This window comes from Agelaius tricolor, unplaced genomic scaffold, assembly GCF_023055355.1.
Source record: "Agelaius tricolor isolate 1412-34295 unplaced genomic scaffold, bAgeTri1.0.p SCAF_56, whole genome shotgun sequence".
Taxonomy (NCBI): Eukaryota; Metazoa; Chordata; class Aves; order Passeriformes; family Icteridae; genus Agelaius; species Agelaius tricolor.
The window spans coordinates 1,534,023-1,553,415 of NW_027269316.1; the positions used below are offsets into that span (position 1 = coordinate 1,534,023).

General features: G+C 37.7%; 1 protein-coding gene across 4 annotated transcripts in view; it reads left to right on the forward strand.

Annotated features, from left to right (window-relative positions):
* LOC139604859 (chromodomain-helicase-DNA-binding protein 1-like) overlaps window positions 1-15,150 on the forward strand; it is an 85,649-nt gene extending 70,499 nt beyond the window's left edge. Inside the window, exons 28-36 of one of the 4 annotated variants that reach the window (XM_071456177.1) lie at window positions 721-843; window positions 1,206-1,334; window positions 3,706-3,954; window positions 4,364-4,504; window positions 6,635-6,813; window positions 8,932-9,028; window positions 9,237-9,294; window positions 10,293-10,500; window positions 14,381-15,150. In XM_071456177.1, coding sequence (XP_071312278.1) covers window positions 721-843; window positions 1,206-1,334; window positions 3,706-3,954; window positions 4,364-4,504; window positions 6,635-6,813; window positions 8,932-9,028; window positions 9,237-9,294; window positions 10,293-10,500; window positions 14,381-14,465 — 1,269 coding nt within the window. In that variant the 3' untranslated portion in view covers window positions 14,466-15,150. Of the gene's footprint in view, window positions 1-720; window positions 844-1,205; window positions 1,335-3,705; window positions 3,955-4,363; window positions 4,505-6,634; window positions 6,814-8,931; window positions 9,029-9,236; window positions 9,295-10,292; window positions 10,501-10,674; window positions 12,179-14,380 lie in introns of those variants that run through there. The other 3 variants (XM_071456173.1, XM_071456174.1, XM_071456176.1) reach the window with 3 other exon arrangements.
* Window positions 15,151-19,393: the final 4,243 nt, after the last annotated feature.

Here is a 19,393-nt window from a genome sequence, read left to right on the forward strand (position 1 = left end):
ATTCTGTAATTTTATTCTTGATTTTTTGGAGGGAAGTTGGTTTGGGGACTTTGGTTTGGTTTCCCTATCACTGTTTTCTTTGCTTGAAAGTGACTTTCATTTACAACATGAGAATTGCTGTATTTGTCAGATTAGAAGTAGTGCAATGGCTGCTTAGAAGTAGTGAGAAACACTTAGGGAAATACTGGAGTGAAGCAAACACAGTGGTACTGCCAACCTGTAGCTTTGGGATTTGAGGAGCCAGGGTTGTATAGAAATCTGTTTAATGATATTCTGCCCCTGCCTTCCATTAATTGCTTGTTTTATGAAACCACGCTTTCTTTTTTTTTTTGGCTTCTGCATATCCTGTGGTAATGAGTTAATGCATTTAGAAGCACATGGCAGAACTAGGAGATCTGTGGATGACAGTGGTACAGGAGCTCTGAATTTTTTAGATGAACTATGAGAGTGGAAACAGAAATCTGAAGCTAGTTTCTTGAGCTGACTGTAAATTTTGTGAGAATATTTTCAAGACTACATTGGTTGTGTGTTTGAGCAACAATAATATGTTTAAGTTGTCCATTCCTTGAGGCTGCCTGCATATTGGTCAGGTATAGTTGGAGTTGATTGGTTTTTTGCTTATTTTTTAATTCAGCTTTTTCTGTTCCCAGTGCTTCACACTAGCAGCTTCCTAATCTGATAATGTGTACTTGTAGTTGATGCTACCATTGTTCTCCTCAGATTTTACCTGATGACCCAGATAAGAAACCACAGGCAAAGCAGTTGCAGACCCGTGCAGATTACCTCATTAAATTACTGAATAAAGACCTTGCAAGAAAAGAAGTGCAAAGACTTACTGGTGCAGTAAGTTAAGCTTAATATTCAGTAGCAAGATAACATAATATACCTATGGGAATGTCAGCAGATACTTGTCTTATTCTTAGTTCCACTCTTCTTTGTGTCATTTTTCTCTGTATTGGTAATTGTATTAGATGAAACTAACTCAAGGAATGTATTGCAAATTTAATATTGTTTTTTCCTCCCTTATTTGTAAATATTCTTTACTGTTGCATTAGGCTTGGTCTCCAATCCTGAGAAAAGTGGTGGTCATTAGCGGCAATAAATAAGTTGAATGCTTTCTTTAACATGAAAACCAAAATCTTTTTCTGCAACTGTGATGCAGACACTTGTCAGTTGACATAATAAAGGTGCTAATTTACATTCAGGGCAATTCAAAGAGGAAGAAAGCAAGAAGTAAGAAGAATAGAGCAACAAAGACTGCAAAAATTAAAGAAGAAATAAAAAGTGACTCATCACCACCCTCAGAAAAATCTGATGATGATGAGTATAATGAGGTAAATATCATTCATACAAAGACTTGAGCATTTTATCTTCTCAAAATTCAATTTTATTTAAAAATCAAAATATAAAACTAATGTTTCTGACTAATCCATTTTTACCACTGATTATGATTCTTCGGGTAGCAACTTTTGTTCAGGCTCAGGAAAAAAAATCAAGATTGTTTAGAAAGTACAGCATAAATAAACGGTGTTTTGAGACATGCAAGTGAATGCTTCTGTGTATGTCAGGGCTTTCATTATCACAGAATGGGTTAGGTTGGAAGGGACCACTGGAGGTCATCTAGTCCAACCTCCATGATCAAGCCAGTTCCCCTAGAGTATGTTACTTGGGATTGTGTCCAGAAAGTTCTTGAATATCTCCAGAGAAGGAGACTCCACACCCTCTCTGGATAATCTGTTCCATTGCTCAGTCACCTGCACAGTAAAGTTCTTCCTCATGTTCAGGTGGAACTTCCTGTGTTCCAGTTTCTGCCCATTGCCTCTTGTCCTATTGCTTGGCACCACTGAGAAGAGCCTGGCTCCATCCTCTGACACCGTCCCTTCAGATAAGGGGATACTGATAAGGTCCCCTCTCAGATCTCTCCCCTCCAGGCTGAAGAGACCCAGCTCCTTCAGTTTTTTTTCATAAGTGCGATGCTCCAGTCCCCTAATAATCTTTGTAGCCTTCTGCTGGATTCCCTTCAGGAGTTCCATGTTTCTCTCATACTGAGGAGCCCAAAACTGGACACAGCACTCCAGATGCACCTCACTAGGGCTCAATAGAGGGGCAGGATCACCTCCCTTGACCTGCTGGCAATACTCTTCCTAATGCACCCCAGGATACCATTTGCCTTCTTGGCCACAAGGGCACTGCTGGCTCATGGACAGCTTGTTGTCCACCAGGTCCCTGAGGTCCTTCTCTGTAGAGCTGCTTTCCAGCAGGTCACCCTCAGCCTGTACCAGTGCCTGAAGTTATTCTTACCCAGATGCAGGACCCTGCATTTGCCTTGTTGAATTTCAGAAGGTTCCCCCCTGCCCATCTCTCCAACCTGTCGAGATCCTTCTGAAGGGCTGCACAGCCCTCTGAGGTATCAGCCACTCCTCCGAACTTTGTATCATCAGTGAACTTGCTGAGGAGGCATCTACCCCTTCATCTAAGTTATTGATGAACAAGTTAAACAATACTGAGCCCAGCATTGAATCTTAGGGGACACCAATAGTGACAGGCCTCCAACTAGACTGCAACTGATCACAACACTCTGAGACCTGCCTTTCAGCCATGTTCTCAATCTGCCTCACTGTCCACTATGATATGAGGATGTCACAGGAGACTGTTGAAAGCATTGCTGAAGTCCAGATGGGCAATATCCACTCCTCTCATCTATCCAGCCAGTTGTCCCATTGTAGAAGGCAATCAGGTTGGTTAAGCATAATTTCCCTTTAGTGAATCCATGCTGATTACTCCTGATCACCTTCTTGTCATCCATGGGGATAGACATGGTCTCCAGAGTGAGGTGCTCCATCACTTTTCCAGGGATTCAGGTGAAGCTGAGTGACCTGTAGTTCCCTGGGTCCTCCTTCAAAGATTATTGCGAGTGACCTAGCAGTGATGTTTGCCAGTTCCTTTAGCACGTGTGGATGCATCCCATCAGGGCCCATGGATTGTTGATGTTAAGTTTGACTACTATTCAATAGATATTGTTCTAATGAGCTACTCAACTTTGTTATGTTTTTATTACTTCTGATGTGTTCCTTTAGGACTCTCTTTTTGTTGGTTCATTTATTTATCACACAGCAGAAACCACTACAGAGAAGAAAAAAAACCCCAACAGATTAGGTTTAGGGGCCACGTTGCACCTAATTTTGTGACTTTGAAGGTAGCTGAAAAAAACACTAGATTCTTCAAAACATGTCTGAAAAAGCAAAAGTTGGAACTCTGTTCCCTTCTCCTATCACTGTGACTGTTTAATTCAGGGTCACACAAAAGTTACTGGAACAAAATTACTAGAACAGAAGTCTTTTATCATCACCATGCCCTGAAAAATCAGCTCAGTCTTGTGAGGTCTACTTCCTTATTCCTTTTAGCTCTTTGCAGCTTAACTACTTTTTACAGGAGCAGATTTCTTTGGTAATACAAAATTAAATGGATTTAATCTCTCACACGCCCATTATCCCTGCCCAATCAATACTTGTTTTGTGTCACATTAAGGAAATGAGTGAGTAGTCCTCATCTTGTTTTGAAACTGCATCCAGCTCCATTTGATAGGTGTTAAACCTAAGTCTAAAGAAATCACACACAGAAAAAAGTATATTTTAATCTGATAGTTGCAAAACTTGTATAGTTAGAAACTCTATTTGATGTGACATATATGCTTGTGTATTTCAGGATGAGATTGTTTCAGTGAAATGTCCACATAAAAAAATAAAAGCAGAAGAAAATGAAGAAAAGCCTGAGCCAGATATTGGTATAAAGATGGAAGCTGTGGAAAAAAGAGAGACAAGAGAAAAAGAAAATAAGAGGCATTTAAAAAGAGAGAAAAAAGAGGATAAGAAAGAGTTTAAAAATATTAAAGAAAAGAGAGAAAGCAAACTAAAAGAATCCACACAGAAAGAAAAAGAAGTAAAGGAAGAAAAGGTAACTAGGTTTATTTTTTCTTATATAGCACTAGAAAAGGCCACCAGGTTTTTGTGAATGATTTTGAGTTGAAAAGATATTTTGGATCAGTCATTTCATTGAAATTTTTTGCATCATGTGAAGTTTTATTTTTGCCACTTGTAAGTACAAGGACAGGCAAATGAAATGGGAAATTACCTTTTTAAAGATCTATAGCTTAGTGGGACTGAGAGTGCAAGTGGAAGAAACTTGTCCATTCTCCTTCTCCATCCCTCCAAGAGAAAATAAAAGGTACTATCACTGCATGACAGATTTTTTTTCTTTCTTTTTGTTATTATTGAAGAGAATGCAGTGATTGCCTAATTACAATATAATTTCAGCCGAAAAGTAAGGTTTGCTTATCAGATATATTTTCATGTTTTGTTCTTAGGCAAATGAACTCAAATCTGAAAATAAAGAAAAAAATAAAAAAGTTTCATTGTTGGATATTCCAGTTCATATTACTGCAACTAGTGAAACAGTTCCAATATCAGAAGAATCTGAAGAACTGGATCAGAGGACATTTGGTGTGGTAAGTCCCTTGTTAATAACTTAGTGTTTACACTTGATATACTAAATGAGCACAATTTCTGATGTTTTTGATTCTGCTATTAGGTATTATAATGCACATATCTATTGCCAGTAAAATCTTAGATCACTGAAGGCTTATTGATGCTATACTAAATTCAGTTTTGTTTTCAGGTTAGCAGTTTTATTTTATTGCATTTATGCAGTATAGTGAAGAGTATTTGTCTAGTTGTGTGTGCTGTATAGTTTTAAAATACAGACTGTGAAGATCTATCCTCAAGAATAATTCATGGATACTGCTTCTTAAAGGACAGAAATTAATGAATTTTAATGCAGCTGCTGTAGTCTCTGACTTGGCCTTATCAAATACCCCTTTGTTCTTTGTAAGCTAACAAGAGAAAGTTGCTCTTAAAGTATTACAGACTTCCTGCATTAGACAGAGGAAGGAACAAATCCTAAAGTCCTTAGAAATATCTTGCTGGAGTAATATCTGATACCAAAAGAATTTCAGTTATATCACTACTTTTGTCCACAACAGAAACAATATTGGAAGAACAAAAGGGAGATATGTAACATTTTATAGTTTGATTGGGGACTTTGGAAGGATGCTAAGAATTTACTTTGAGCAGCTACTTTGCTGCTGTAAAAGTTCTATCATTCTGCTTTCAACAGTTGTCCGTTACTGCTAGACAGGTTTACTGGGTCTACTGTGGTGCTGGCTGTAAGAAGCAAATGATCTTGTTTTCTCATCAGTATGGTACTGACTAGCTTACCTATGTGGGGGTTGTTGTTTTGCGTTTTTGTTTTTTTTTTTTTTTTTGTTTTTGTTTTTTTTTTTTTTTGTTTTTGTTTTTGGGGTTTTTTTTTTATTCTAAATGATGTTATAAGTGATTCATCTATAATTTCCAGGATATCTTGTGAGTGGCTAGGTGACTGAAAATCACACAATTCCCATGTACAATTGCGCTTCTCTGTTCACCTCTACACTTAAGCAGTGTATTTTGTAAACTGTCTTTTAAAAAGTTGCTTAAGCTGTGGTTAGTGCAATAGGTAATGTAGCTGCTTAATTACTTAATGGCATGATCTGGTAATGAAACAGCTTCACTGATTTTTGAGTTGTCCCTAGATGTTGCCACAGTGATTGTGATGTTTTCCAAAATCCCTCATATTTTTGGTTCTGGATATATAGACTTGTCTTCCTTCCTTAGTGGGAGTAATTATAGGTTGGGTTTACATATAGAACATTTTTTTTGTCCAGGCCCTCTGTTCAGGAAGGTATATTTATCATTATGCCATGATCAGATGCAATCTAATTAGCATGTTTATCTTTTCAAATGGAAATTACTGCTGTGGGTTGTTGAGGCTAACTCATTTGACTTCTTGTCTATCTTGTGACAGGTAAAATATGCATTTCATCTACCTTGCCATTGTGATTGAATGGTATTTCCAAGCAAAGGTCTATAATTTAAAACATGCTAACTGATTTATCTGTATTTACTATTAACATGTTTAAATCAGTGTGAAAATTCAAGCATACACATATGAAATATACCTATGAGTACATGTGTTGTCATCACTGTTACTAATTTAGGCACACCTAAACTAGCTTTATCCTAGTATCTGCATAGAACTCAGGCTTAAAAGCTGCACAGAGAAGGAATGCTGATCCTCTGTTGAATGCCAAGTTTAATTGTTGCAGAAAGTATCTACTTAAAATATATTAAACATTCTCATACCTAATCTTGGCACTGAGTTTGTATAGCTTTCAAGGCTCTAAAAAGTAAAATAACTCTTGTCCTATATACTTGTGCTGAAAGTTAAACCCATGATTGTAAAACCTAGTAATTCCTTTCCCTCAGAAAATCTTTTATATTAACTTAGTGCTTTCTTAAATCTTTAATATGGGTTACATACAATTTAATACTTTCATACATAAGTAAATTTTCAACTGGATTTAAAAAGCTACTTTTCCAAATGAAATTTTATAGTAAAACTAAAAGAGCTGCAAGCAAAGACTTTTTTTTCATTTGGCTTACAACAGTACTGTCTTTGCCTGTGTAAGGGTGAGTCATGTTTTATGATTTTTATATTTTTATTTTTGAATTAATGTATTCCTTTTTTAAAAATTTTACAGTGCAAAGAAAGAATGAGGCCTGTTAAAGCAGCATTGAAACAATTGGATAGACCAGAGAAAGGCCTTTCTGAAAGGGAACAGCTGGAGCATACTAGACAGTGCCTAATCAAAATTGGGGACCACATTACCGAATGTCTAAAAGAGTACGCAAATCCTGAACAAATTAAACAGTGGAGAAAGTAAGTTATTCTGCATGATTTTTCTTGAAAAAGGGAAATCCATAATAGCTTATATTAAGTAGAATAATTTTAACTTATTTCTCATTTATTATTCTCCATTTATTTAATTTTTCTGCTGTATTAAATAAGGGCTTATGAAAAGAAGATTAAAAGTGGTAGCAGCTTTTATTGGTTTCACTTTTTTATACTTGCATAGCAATGCATTTTGTCTAGTAGGTGGAGTCCTCTTACTTTTTAAAACCAAATGCAAAGAGAAAATAACTGTATTTAGAGTATATTTCATGTTTAGTGGAAAAGAGTTCTTATCATTAAAGAATCTGCTTTTTTCAACATTGATGTTTGGTTTTGGTTTTTATTCATGCTTAAAACAGGCCATTATAAATGTGTGTGTTCAACTTTGAATGATTTTGAGTTGCAGAATCCTTTATTCTTTTTTAAAATATACTCTAAAATTAAATCATATTAACTGACTTGATAAAAAACATTTATCCTAACATACTCCGAAATGTATTTCAAAATGAAATAAGAGTTTTAAGTGTTCTTATGCATCTGTGAGGTGATAACTTTGGAAAAATTGAGGAAAATGTTGGTTTATAAACTTACTATATATTGTTGTTAAGTTATTAATGCAGTTAGATTTAGTTTTATCATAATGTGCACTTTAATCCTTTATGGTTGCAAATATAGTTGCACTTCCATATACAAAGCTCAGTCATTTCATTTTCTTGCAGACTGTTAACAGAATATTTCAGCTGTTTGTACTTGCTTTATTTTAAAATATTGGGGTGAACTGAAATACAAAAGCAATATCCATGTCTTAAAGACACTTTGGTAAATGTTATGGTTCTTTAAATGGAAATTCATAGTAAGATCATAGACTCATAGAATTGTTAAGGTTGGAAAAGACCTCTAAGATCATTGAGTCCAACTGTTAACCCAGCACTATCACTGTGTTCACCACTAAACCATGTCTCCAAGTGACACATCCATACATTTTTTGAACAGTTCCAGGGATGGTGATTCCACCACTTTCCTGAGCAGCCTGTTTCAATGCCTGACTACCCTTTCAGTGAAGAATGAGTATGGTAGAGCTACTATAATATAATTAATATTATAGTAATGCTACAGTACCATGCATAGATTATTAAAGTATGTGTTTTATCTATCTTTTATAAGACATAGAATTTAGTAAAGGTATTCATGCTATATTTCTTATACAGATGTCATTGGGCACACCATTTTCTGGTTTTGTCTAGTTTTGCAAACCTCTAGGCAAAAACTATAGTATTTAAATCATCACAGTAAAAGAGCAGATAGATGCTTCTTGAGCCTACACACTTGAGATGTTTCTCAACTAAAAACTAGTTAGAACAGTACTATTCTGTAGTCTTTTAAGCATTCCACCTGTAAACTTTGCTAAAAGAATTCTAGACTTTAGATCTGGTGTCTGCAATCATAGAAGCAAATCTCGTCTTTAAGGTTTTGGCTTCTTGAAACCAAAAGTGTTGTTTTGTTTTGCTTTCTTCTTCCATAGCATAGATTAGGATCAAAGATTTTGGCATGCTGCTTCCATCCTCTTTCAGATTTCTCATTTGGTTTCAAAAGCTTTGACCAGGCTTTGGAATTTCATGGGAAAATCCCATCCCTGATATCTGTAGGAAATTAGTCATGTAGATCAAATTTTTTATACTGCAAGAGATTTAAAGTTCAGAAGAATCTTTACTGAGTAATAAATACTCCAGTTTTCTGACATATTTCAAATAATCTTTTAGAAGAATTGCACAACAAATTGAAAACTATATTTTTATGCAATTGCCAAATCATTCTATTGACAAAACTGCCATTAATACTATTTTTCATGCAGTTTGCATTCTTCAGTCATTGTGATAAATATTACAAAATGGCAAATTATTAAAGTAATTAATTTCTGAAAAGTTTAAAATACAGCTAAGTAATGTTTGCTGTGCAGCTAGACAATATTCTGTGTAACAGACTTTACAATTAATTCAGTTTACTGAAATACTGTTGAAATAATTTCATTTAAGTCCATGTTCTGTTGTATGACACAATAAAAATTAATATATGGAAGAATTATAACCTTTCTTTCTTTTTCCTCAGAAACTTGTGGATTTTTGTCTCTAAGTTTACAGAATTTGATGCCAGAAAGCTGCACAAGCTGTATAAACATGCAATCAAAAAACGCCAAGAATCTCAGGTAATACTTTCAGACTCTCTAAATATACAAAAATATATTCTAAGTTTTATAATTGTTATTATAAAGTATCAATTGCTTTCACTCAATACACTTTAAATGTATTTTACTGTTCATAGTAAACTAGTTTGTTTTCTTAGAATATTTTCTGAAGAATTCAGATGCAACTTTGGGATTTATCAATGACAGTTTTTGTACTTGTCTCTTTTAGCAGCACAGCGAACAGAATATTAGCAACAACATGAATACACATGTAATTAGAAATCCAGGTAAGAAATGTGGAACATATTATTGTGCTGGATATCTTAAATGATGGTATATAAAATGAAATAAACTTAAAACTGTCTCCTAGAACTCCCATACTGATGGATATCATAGGGATAGGCTGACAGCATAACTTCACTAGTTTGGTGATGAAATTCAACTGAGCATGGACTGAATTTGGCACTTAGAGGTTTTAGTAGCAAGTTATTTGGCCATTTTCTTAAAGTAAGTTAATTTTTAAAAACCCACACTTTTTTGTATTTAATTTTGAGAAGGGAGAGAGACCAACTCAACACTTGTAAACTTCTTGGAGGCTCTATACCCGTTTGTAGCACTTGTAATGTCACCATATCATAATAAAGATATTCCCTGAAGTTATGGTTAGCAATCAGTTATATGGGATGTCATTTACTATTGACAATAATACTGTTTTTCTATGCTCCCACAGTTGCCTTCTTGTAATACTTTTTTTTTATATCATGTTATATAAAACCTAGAGTATGTTATCATGGGTTTAAAATTTATATATAATAATAATAGTATGGTAATTATGAGTATAATGTATTTTAGGAATACCACTAAAAACCTTTCATTAAGAAGGTGTACCTCTAAAACTAGTGTTCTCACTAGGGCTGTCTCCTTAGAGAGGAACTTCCTACCATTCTGTTTCAAATTGCTCTACTAAAGGCACCTGGTTTCTACTCCCTGCTCAATTAGACCACACTGATCTTCTCCATTCAGTCTGTAAGGTTGAAAAATTTAGTTTCTTAGTCCTACATATCTATATTTCTAGCTTGCTTGCCTTCTATTTCCTTCTGAGGTCTCTCTCAGTTTGCTCACATTACTGCATTTATCTTTCAATCATTTAGATATTGTTTCTGTCAAACTATAATGCCATTTTCACATTGCTTTAAATCTGACAGATAGAAGAGCTATTTGAATGGATAAAGAAAATAATTTTTACTGTATGAGGCTTCCTTATAACCTCTACTTTATTAAACAGGTGTTGAAAGACTGAAGGAGAATACAAACCATGATGACAGTAGCAGGGATAGTTCTTCTGATAGACATTTGTCACAGTACTATGATCATCATAAGGACAAGCATCAGGAAGATGCTTATAATAAAAATGACTCAAGGAAAAGGTCCTATTCAGCCTTCAGCAATGGAAAAGACCACAGAGACTGGGATCACTATAAACAAGACAGCAGGTAAATTGTTCTGTTAAAAATTCCTTTCCTGGTTTTTCAGTATGCTTGTAGTAAACAGCAGTGAATCTTTTCTAAGTAATGCAAAATTGCAAAGACATTTCTCTTATGCAGCTCTGTTGAATTGACATAATTGTAGTCCTTACTATGTGTTCAGTAATAAGTAAATTTTTTCAGATACTATAGTGATGGTAAACGTAGAAAGCTGGATGACCACAGGAGCAGAGATCACAGGTCAAACCAGGAAGGAAGTTTAAAAGACAGTCGACCTCATTCAAATCACCGTTCCCATTCAGACCACAGGATACATTCAGATCACCGTTCCACTTCAGAGTATATCCATCATAAATCTTCCAGAGATTATAGGTACCACTCAGACTGGCAAATAGACCACAGAGCTTCTGGTAGTGGCCCAAGGTCACCATTAGATCAGAGGTCTCCTTATGGGTCAAGATCTCCTATAGGACACAGATCTCCATTTGAACACTCATCAGATCACAAAAGTACACCTGAACATACATGGAGTAGCCGGAAAACATAACAAAGACTGACATTTTCTGGACCATCTTTTAGCCATATACAGTAAACTAACACAGTAATTGCCTTATGTGACTTGAAAGATATGGACTGGATATTGTTAGTCACAGTATTGTTACTTCTTTCCAGGATGCAAGGTCTATTATCCCAACAATAGAAAAATATTTTTGTATTTAAAATTTCGGCTGCACTGTGCTGCAAATGTTGGTGGCAGGTGTTTTCTGGGGTTTTTTTTCCCCTCTTTAAGAAATGAAAAATGTTTACTTTTAAAGGGACCTCAACACTGCCCCATTCAGACTGAATCTCATAAAACTGGTTTCAGGGTGAACATAGTTTAAATTATGTTTGCAAATGAGATTTTAAACACAGACCTGTGATCATGTTTCAGGGAGAAATGAGGAGGAGTTTTTTTGTTTTCTTAGTAAAGAATTCTCAAGGACATTTGTTCACATTTCAAAGCTATTAATTTACATTGTATACTGCAGTCACCTTGCCACTTTGCATCACAAGCTTGAATATTTCTGTACCCATAACTGTAAAATAGCCAAGATTTCTCTTGTTTGTAGTCAGCTGTAATAATGCTTTTTTTCAAAATAAAAGAAATCGCTGAAAAATATTGCAAACTAATTAAATGAGATTTTTTTTTTGCTTGTTCCTTTCCCTACCTACTCAGTCTTTCTTGTCACAGAGTCAATATACTAACACTTTTTAATAAAAATATTTTTATGAAATTACTGTTTAGAATGCAAAAATGGGGATGGGAACCTTTTTATTCCATTTAGTGCCCCTTTTTTATTGGATGCTTCAGATACATGTTTTGGTTTTGTTTTTCTATTAAACTGACAATATTGTGATTTGTTGTAATGAAATGGGAAATATTCAGCTAAACTGTGGTCTGAAAAGTTTTTGTGTACACAGGTTTTAAAGAAGGCATGTTCAATATCTGAACACTTTTGAATCCAAATCAGACAAAATTTATTGGAAATTTATTGTTTTCCCTCTTGAAATGGGCAATAATGTCAAATGTGCTATGCAGCCAGTTAATATTTTAGATTTGAATTACTTTCTATTACAATAATTATTACAATACACAATGTATATAGATAACGTCTGTTTGACAAATTAAATTTGAAATGAAATGTGAGCTCTTGTTTCCTGCTGGTGTTTTTCTACAGCATACATCTTTCTCGTGTAACCATAAAAATATTCAACTCTTAAGTACTAAATACACAACATAATTAGGGAAGATAAATGTCTACCCTGGCATCATGTGGTTGGTGCTAATATGTTGTTCCAATTTTTTTTCATCTTGCAATGTGTTGATGTCCTGGTTTAAGACAATTTAAGGGGTGGATACTCCAAAATTAGTTACCTCTCCTTTTAGTTTTAACCACTCCCCTTTCACCAATAAGGTGAGACAAATGCAAGATATAAGTGAAAAAATGGCAGTTTACTAAAAAACAAAACAGCAGAAGGCAAAAATAACAATAATAATCACTAGATACAAAGGTGCTGAATCTCGTGGACTCCCTAGGAACAAAGAAAACAAAATGGTGGAGAAACCACTCCCCCAAGATGGTGCCTTCTGTAGACAATGTCGTGGTCTGAGAGTTAAAGGCAGAAATGGTGGACAACAACCTCTCCCAACCACGTGTGAAGAGAGAGAACAAATAAAGAAAAACAGCACAGCAACTGAACCTCCGCAATAGCAAAAACTCCCTCTTCCCCCAAACAACAACTAACAGGGAACAAGGGCAAAATTTTAAAAAACCCTAAACTCCAAAAAACGGACAAATGCTCCTCTTATCTCTCTGACGGTGGCAGCTCTGTTGATTAAGGCAGCCAAAAACTGGCAGCTGGAACTGGATTTGCAGCTGGAACTCATGGAGGGACTATGCCTTCTCCTCAGCAAAAGCAGCAGGCAGCCAGCTAGGATAACTCGGACTCCATATCCTCCTGATTCAACCAGGCACTGCTGGTGGTCTGGGGCAACCATACGGAGCAGGGGCTGTTCTGTTTTTCTTGGCATGGCACCACAACTGGTTGTCCTGGGTGGTGGCAGCAAAAAAGAAAGGAAAAAAAATGGTCCAAAGACCTGCCTCAGCTTTCCTGGTGAGAACGAAAGAGAAAGGGCAAGAGAGCCTCTGCCTGAGTGACCCTGACCTGACCTTAAAAGGACCCCAGCATCTGCCAACCTCCATGGTTCTGTTTCTAGCCACCAGGTCTTGAAGAGAGAGTAACAATATTGGCATATGACATCGCACAGATAGATATGGAATACAATAACATTTTGGGTTACCCAGGACAGTTGAGCATTTTTTTCCAATTAACCAGGGTTACACAAAAGTATTAAAATTGAACCAAAACCTGTTCAGAGTACCTGTTTGTTATAATCTCACTATAGGCACAGCTGCTGCACATTCTAAGTTAATATCATCTAGCCAAGTACATTTAAGCTAATTTAATGTAGGCTGCAACTCAGATAATGCTTCTTCATTTATTAGCTGTCATTTTCCAAGGGTTTGGAGGGTTTTGAACTCTGCTTTTGAGCTTAATTACTGAAGCAGGGTTAAGCTAGTGGTGGCTAGTAAAGTTGTGCATGTGTGCTATGCATCTTCTAGTGGTGAAAATCTAGAAGTTGGAGCATCCACATCCACTGTCTAGTTCTTCCAGTTTGGGTAGTGAGCTGGAATCTTGGATCCATTCTAACGCATCAATAGAACAGTCCCACTAAGTCTACTTCACTATCAGTATAGCTAGACAGAACATAGTTGTTGTCTTTGGTTAGAATCTTTGCAAATTAGGATATTTAGGTTGTGTTAACTTTGATTATGTTATAGCTGTTTAAGACTTATCTGAATGCAGAGGGGAATGAAGTTTGATGGCAGAGGTGTTCTCCATGGCTTATGAAACTGACTGTTATGGGATCCTCCTAATTAGTAATATATGCACCATATCCTCTGCAAATAAACCATTTATCATTCATTTTCCATGCATGCAAATGTGGTGGCCAGACCTTGGCTGGATACCAGGTGCCCACCAAAGTTGCTCTATCACTCCCCTCCTCAAGTGGACAGGGGAGAGAAAATATAACAAAAGGCTCACGGGCTGAGATTAAGACAGGGTGAGATCACTCACCGATAGTACTGTTATGGGCAAAACAGACTTGACTTGGGGAAATTATTGGATTTATTACCAAACCTTTAAAACACTGTCCCCCCCCCCACCCCTCCATTTTTCCTGGGCTTAGCTGTAGTCCTGATTCTCTACCTCCTTCCCCTAAGGGCTGGGAAATGGGTGTTGTGGTCAGTTCATCACGTTGCCTCTGTTGCTTCTTCCTCCACAGAGGACAGACTCCTCACATTCTTCCTTTGCTCTGGCATGGCGTCCCTCCCATGGGAGACAGTCCTCCATGGACTTCTCCAATGTGAGTCCTTCCCACAGGCTACAGTTCTTCATTAACTGCTCCAGCATGGATCCCTTCCATGGGGTGCAGTCCTTCAGGCACAAACTGCTCCAGCATGGGTCTGTCATGGGGTCACAACTGCCAGCAAACTTGCTCCAGGATGGGCATGGTGGCCTAGGTTGGTAAGCAAAAGGTTCAGGGTGATGTGGACAAAACACACCTTGACACCAATAAAACAGGGCAGAAGGGGGCTGACTTTAAGTATACATGGACAAATAAGGACATGCTGAGAGGACAGCATGATGGGGGAAGCTCACACCCTTTCTGCAAAAATCAGCATGGTGGTGGGTCTCTCTTAAGTGTCTGTATGCTAATGTACACAACATAGGAAACAAGCAGAAAGAATTTGAGGCCTGTATGCACTTGGGGGTGTATAATCTCATTGGGATTGCAGCGAGCTGGTGTGATGGCTCACAGGACTGTAGTGCTGCAATGGCTGGATACTAGCTCTTCAGGAAGGACAGGCTGAAAAGGCAAAGAGCTGTGAGGAACGAGCAAGGTTGCCTGGAGCTCTGTCTAGGGATAGATGATAAGAGCTTTTGGATCAGGATTAGTGGACAGACCAACATGTGTAACATTGGGATGAGTATTGGCTACAGACTGCCCAATTAGGAAGTAATAGTAGATGAGGTCTTCTTCAGACAAAGGAAAGAAGCCTAATGGTTGCAAGCATTTGATATCTTGTAGAAGGGCAACTGTCCTGTTTAAAAGACAGGTGTCTGCCAAGGAAGGCAGGAGTAATTTCTTACCACCTTTTGAAAGAATTTGTCAGCCTTCACTGGGAACAAAAGATCAGTTAGCAATAAGGGCAAAAGCTAAATGGTTATTTTCCAACACCTGAAAACACTTTTCTTCCTGGACCTCCTGACAGCTGTCAAACAGTCCAGTTCAATCACTTTGCTGACTACAATGTACTGCTGAAAGACAGAGCAGGGAGCACAATGAGGCTAAAGAGAACAACTGTTCCTTTAGAAGTTATTTTTCCTTTTTTTTTTTTTTTTTTGAAAGTGCCTGATAATTACATTATTGGTCCACAATCCTGAAAATGGTTAAGCAGGTGAAGAAACATGCTTCGATAATGATTTCGGAGTGATTTGTTTACAACTATAGTGAAATAACTTTCATGGGAAAAATTATTTTGCTTCTCTCAGTTTTCATGTACAGCATTTTGCTTCATGTTTGAAAAAACAGCTTAAGAAAGCTATAGCTATACTAATTTTGATTTAAAAGTGTCAAGCACACATTGTACAGATCTAATAGACTGTCAAAAGCAAAGACCATGATCTAAAAAAGAGCCATATCCTGGACAAATTGTACCATTTATACGGAGACGTATACAAGCCTAGGTGCCAGAGCCCCATGATTAAACTGGGCAGCATGGTGACTAGTGAGTTCTGTACCAAATATAAAATTTTCCGGACAAAATCGTCATTTTTTCTCTCTGTCAGGAAAATTAATCCACGAACACCAGAGGTTTATGTCCAAAAAGGAGGCAGAGGAGTCCTGTAACTATTCAAATAAAGGGAGAGGCCTTGGGGTATTTTCCCTGGGGTCTCTCGAATTTTTAGGGGACACAGCCTCCTTTTTATCCTAATTTTTCGGACGCATTTCCCTCTCTCTTTCCCCATTGGCCGAGGTACTTGAGAGGTACAGACTTCCCGAATCGCCTAATACCTAAGATTCCTTCTAATGTATCCCCCCCCGCCATTTTTCTTTTTCCTTGTGTCTCTGTTCTTTTTCTCTAAGTCCAGAGATTTAGCACAGCCTTGGGTGAGCAACAATCTGTGTCAATTAGTGGAATTCCTATGGAATTAATGGTTCCCCCCCCCATTGCTTCTTTCACCTCTTCGTATCTGGCCTTATCTACCATCAGGCCCACAGTTTGTAAGGACACCTCCTTCTCATTCCTTTCAATCCCTCCTCATCTTATTTTCTCAATAATTGTATTTAAAAACCTTAGTTATCATTGACTTAACTTTCTGTTCTTGCGGTTTTTTTGGTTTTGCAATTATTTGCAGTGATATAATTTTCTGTCTTTTTGTATTAATTTCTGGATTAGTAGTCCTGGCTGCTACCTGTGTCTCCTTGATCACATGTTGAATAAGTTGCACTAAGCAAGGGATCACATATGGTAAAAAGATAAGAGTTGCTACAGTACATAAGAGGAAGAAAAGCATTTGTTTAACCCATATTACACGAGGTAACCATGAAAACATGTCCCATTCCCATCCTTTCCATGTTTGGACCAGTACATGAGCTAAATTTCTTATTCTTTTTGTTATTTGTTTCACCACTTTTCCATTGTCATCTATTTGCAAACAGCAGTTAGAGTAATTTAATTTTCCACACACTCCCCCTTTCTTCTGGTAATAGATAATCTAATACCATCTGATGTTGAAATATTGCATTCTTCATCTGAGTGGATTGGACAGCAAGAAGGTCAAGAGCTGTAGCTGTCTGGTTGATTATTATTTCAAAGACAGCTTGTAACCTAATTATCCAGTTTAAATTATAAATGGGTTCTCTGGCACCTGATATTAATTCATCAGGATTCCAAGTGGCTGGTCCATAGTGTTGTATGATTCGCTCAGGTGGCCATTCATCTTTTCCACATTTTGGGTGCTCCCTCCAGCCAGGGCTGCTGTATCTCTAATTAGATCATCATATACCTTGATTCCTAACTGATTTCCCTGAAGTTGTGGTAGAAGAAAGAACAAGGGTCTAATATACCCTACATAACATATCCCTGACCAGTTTGGAGGTAACTTGAGATAGGCATGTTGGCCACCCATGGCCAGCTGTCAGATCTTCCTGGACCTCCGCAGACCCAACAATTTCTAAGGTTAGAAGTGTTTGCTACTTCTTCTCCTAGGACTAAAAAAATTATTTGCCTACCTTTGGCCCAAATCTAACTGACAATATAAAGGTAAGATTATTAAGAAAAACATTCTAAAAGTATAATCTAATTTCCTAAACTAATTTTCACGCTGTCTTCCGCACCACCTGTGATGAGTGAAGGCACAGAAACCACTTAACATAAAGAAAACAATGACAGTGAGGATTAGCCCCAGTGACTGGAGATTCTAAAGGAGGGATGCCCATACAGATTATTTTAGCAGTCTGTGGGTAAGCACACAAGGCTTCCCCCAATGCCAGTGGCCTGGTTGCTGCTCTGGTCCACTCCTGCAGTGTCAGTTGCTGCCTCCCGTCCTTCTCCAGCTGAGATGTCCAAACCTTTGAGGCTTCAGAGACCTTGCCCCAAGTGTGATGGGTTCACCTGCATTCAGCTCTCTTGATGGCTGTTTCTGTGGTCAGTAACACTTGGAAAGGTTCATGCCACTTCATCACCAGTGGTGCTTCTTTCCACTCCTTAACTAGGACCCAATCTCCTGATTGGATGTTATGAACAGCAAAGTCCAAAGGCAGGGTCTGTGCCAGCTGAGCTTCCTGTCGAAGAGATTTCACAAGAGACAGCATCCTGGCCACATATTGTTTTAAATATACATCACTTATCTCTACCCCCCCACTAAGTTGAGAATTACAAGGGTAAGGAATTCCAAACACCAATTCAAAGGGAGATAATTGAATATCTCCTCTGGGTCTGGCCCTTATTCTTGCCAAAGTCACTGGCAAAAGCCATATTCACAGCATCTTAGTTTCTATCACCAGTTCCAGAAGGTGTTTCTTTATTTCTCCATTCATTCTTTCAACCCGACCCAAGCTCTGGGGCTGCCAGGGGGTATGGAGGTTCCATTGTATCCCTAAAGCAGTCATAACCCCTTGAAGGATTTTTTCTGCTAAATTCGTTCTCCTATCTGAGTCTATTGCTTCTACAATCCCATACCTTGGAATTATTTATTCCAAAAATACTTTAATAACTGATCCTGTAGTTGCTGAAATGGCTGGAAATGCTTCTGGCCACCTTGTTAACTGACATACTATTACCGGAAGATATTTGAACCTTGCCACTCGGGGCATTTCAGTAAAATCCACCTGGCATCTTTGGAAGGGGCGTACAGCCCAAGGCCTCCCTCCCCTGGCAGTTTTCTTTGTAACCCTGTTATTGGTTTTAGCATAAATCAAGCAACCCTCAATAGCTCTCTTTGCCAGAGTAAAAAGACCTCCAGTAAGATACATTTTGAGGAACACTTATGCCAGTCCTTGAGAGCCCCAATGACTCCTTTCATGAAGTTGTTTTAATATATTTAAGGCCAGAGCTTTTGGTATCCACTGCTTACTCTTTCTTGTAAACCAATTATCCCCTCTTTCCTCTGCCCCACTCTTTTTAATTATCTCAAGCTCCTCTGGTGGAAAAGACAGTTTCTCTGGCAGTGGTAGGGTTACTGGGTGCAAAGGGAGGATCTTAGAGATTTTTGGCAACAATGCAGCTTTCCGAGCTTCTTCATCAGCCAGTTGGTTACCTGTTGCCTCCTCTGAGCACCCTGCCTGGTGTCCCCTTAATGTGTATTACTGTCACCCCTTTTGGTAAATTCGCCTCCAATAGGTGAGAGATTAAACTCTCATAAGCTAATGTTTTTCCCCTGCAGGTTGATAAACCTCTTTCTTCCCATAATTTCCCAAACACATGTATCACCCCATATGCATATTTAGAATCAGTAAAAGCATTCACTATCTTGTCCTGATATAATTCACAGTCTCTCACAAACACAGTTCTGCCTTTTGAGCTGACCATGTGGGCAGAAATGTTTCCCCTTCCTTTAACTCCCTTCCATTAATGATAGTGTATCCTGTAAATCACTTCCCTTCTATCACCCTTGAAGACCCATCAATAAACACATTTTCTCCCTCAGGCCAGGAAGTGTCTCATAAATCTTCCCTAGCCCAGGTCTGGAGATCTATCACCTGAATGCAGTCATGGGTTTCTTCTTGGCC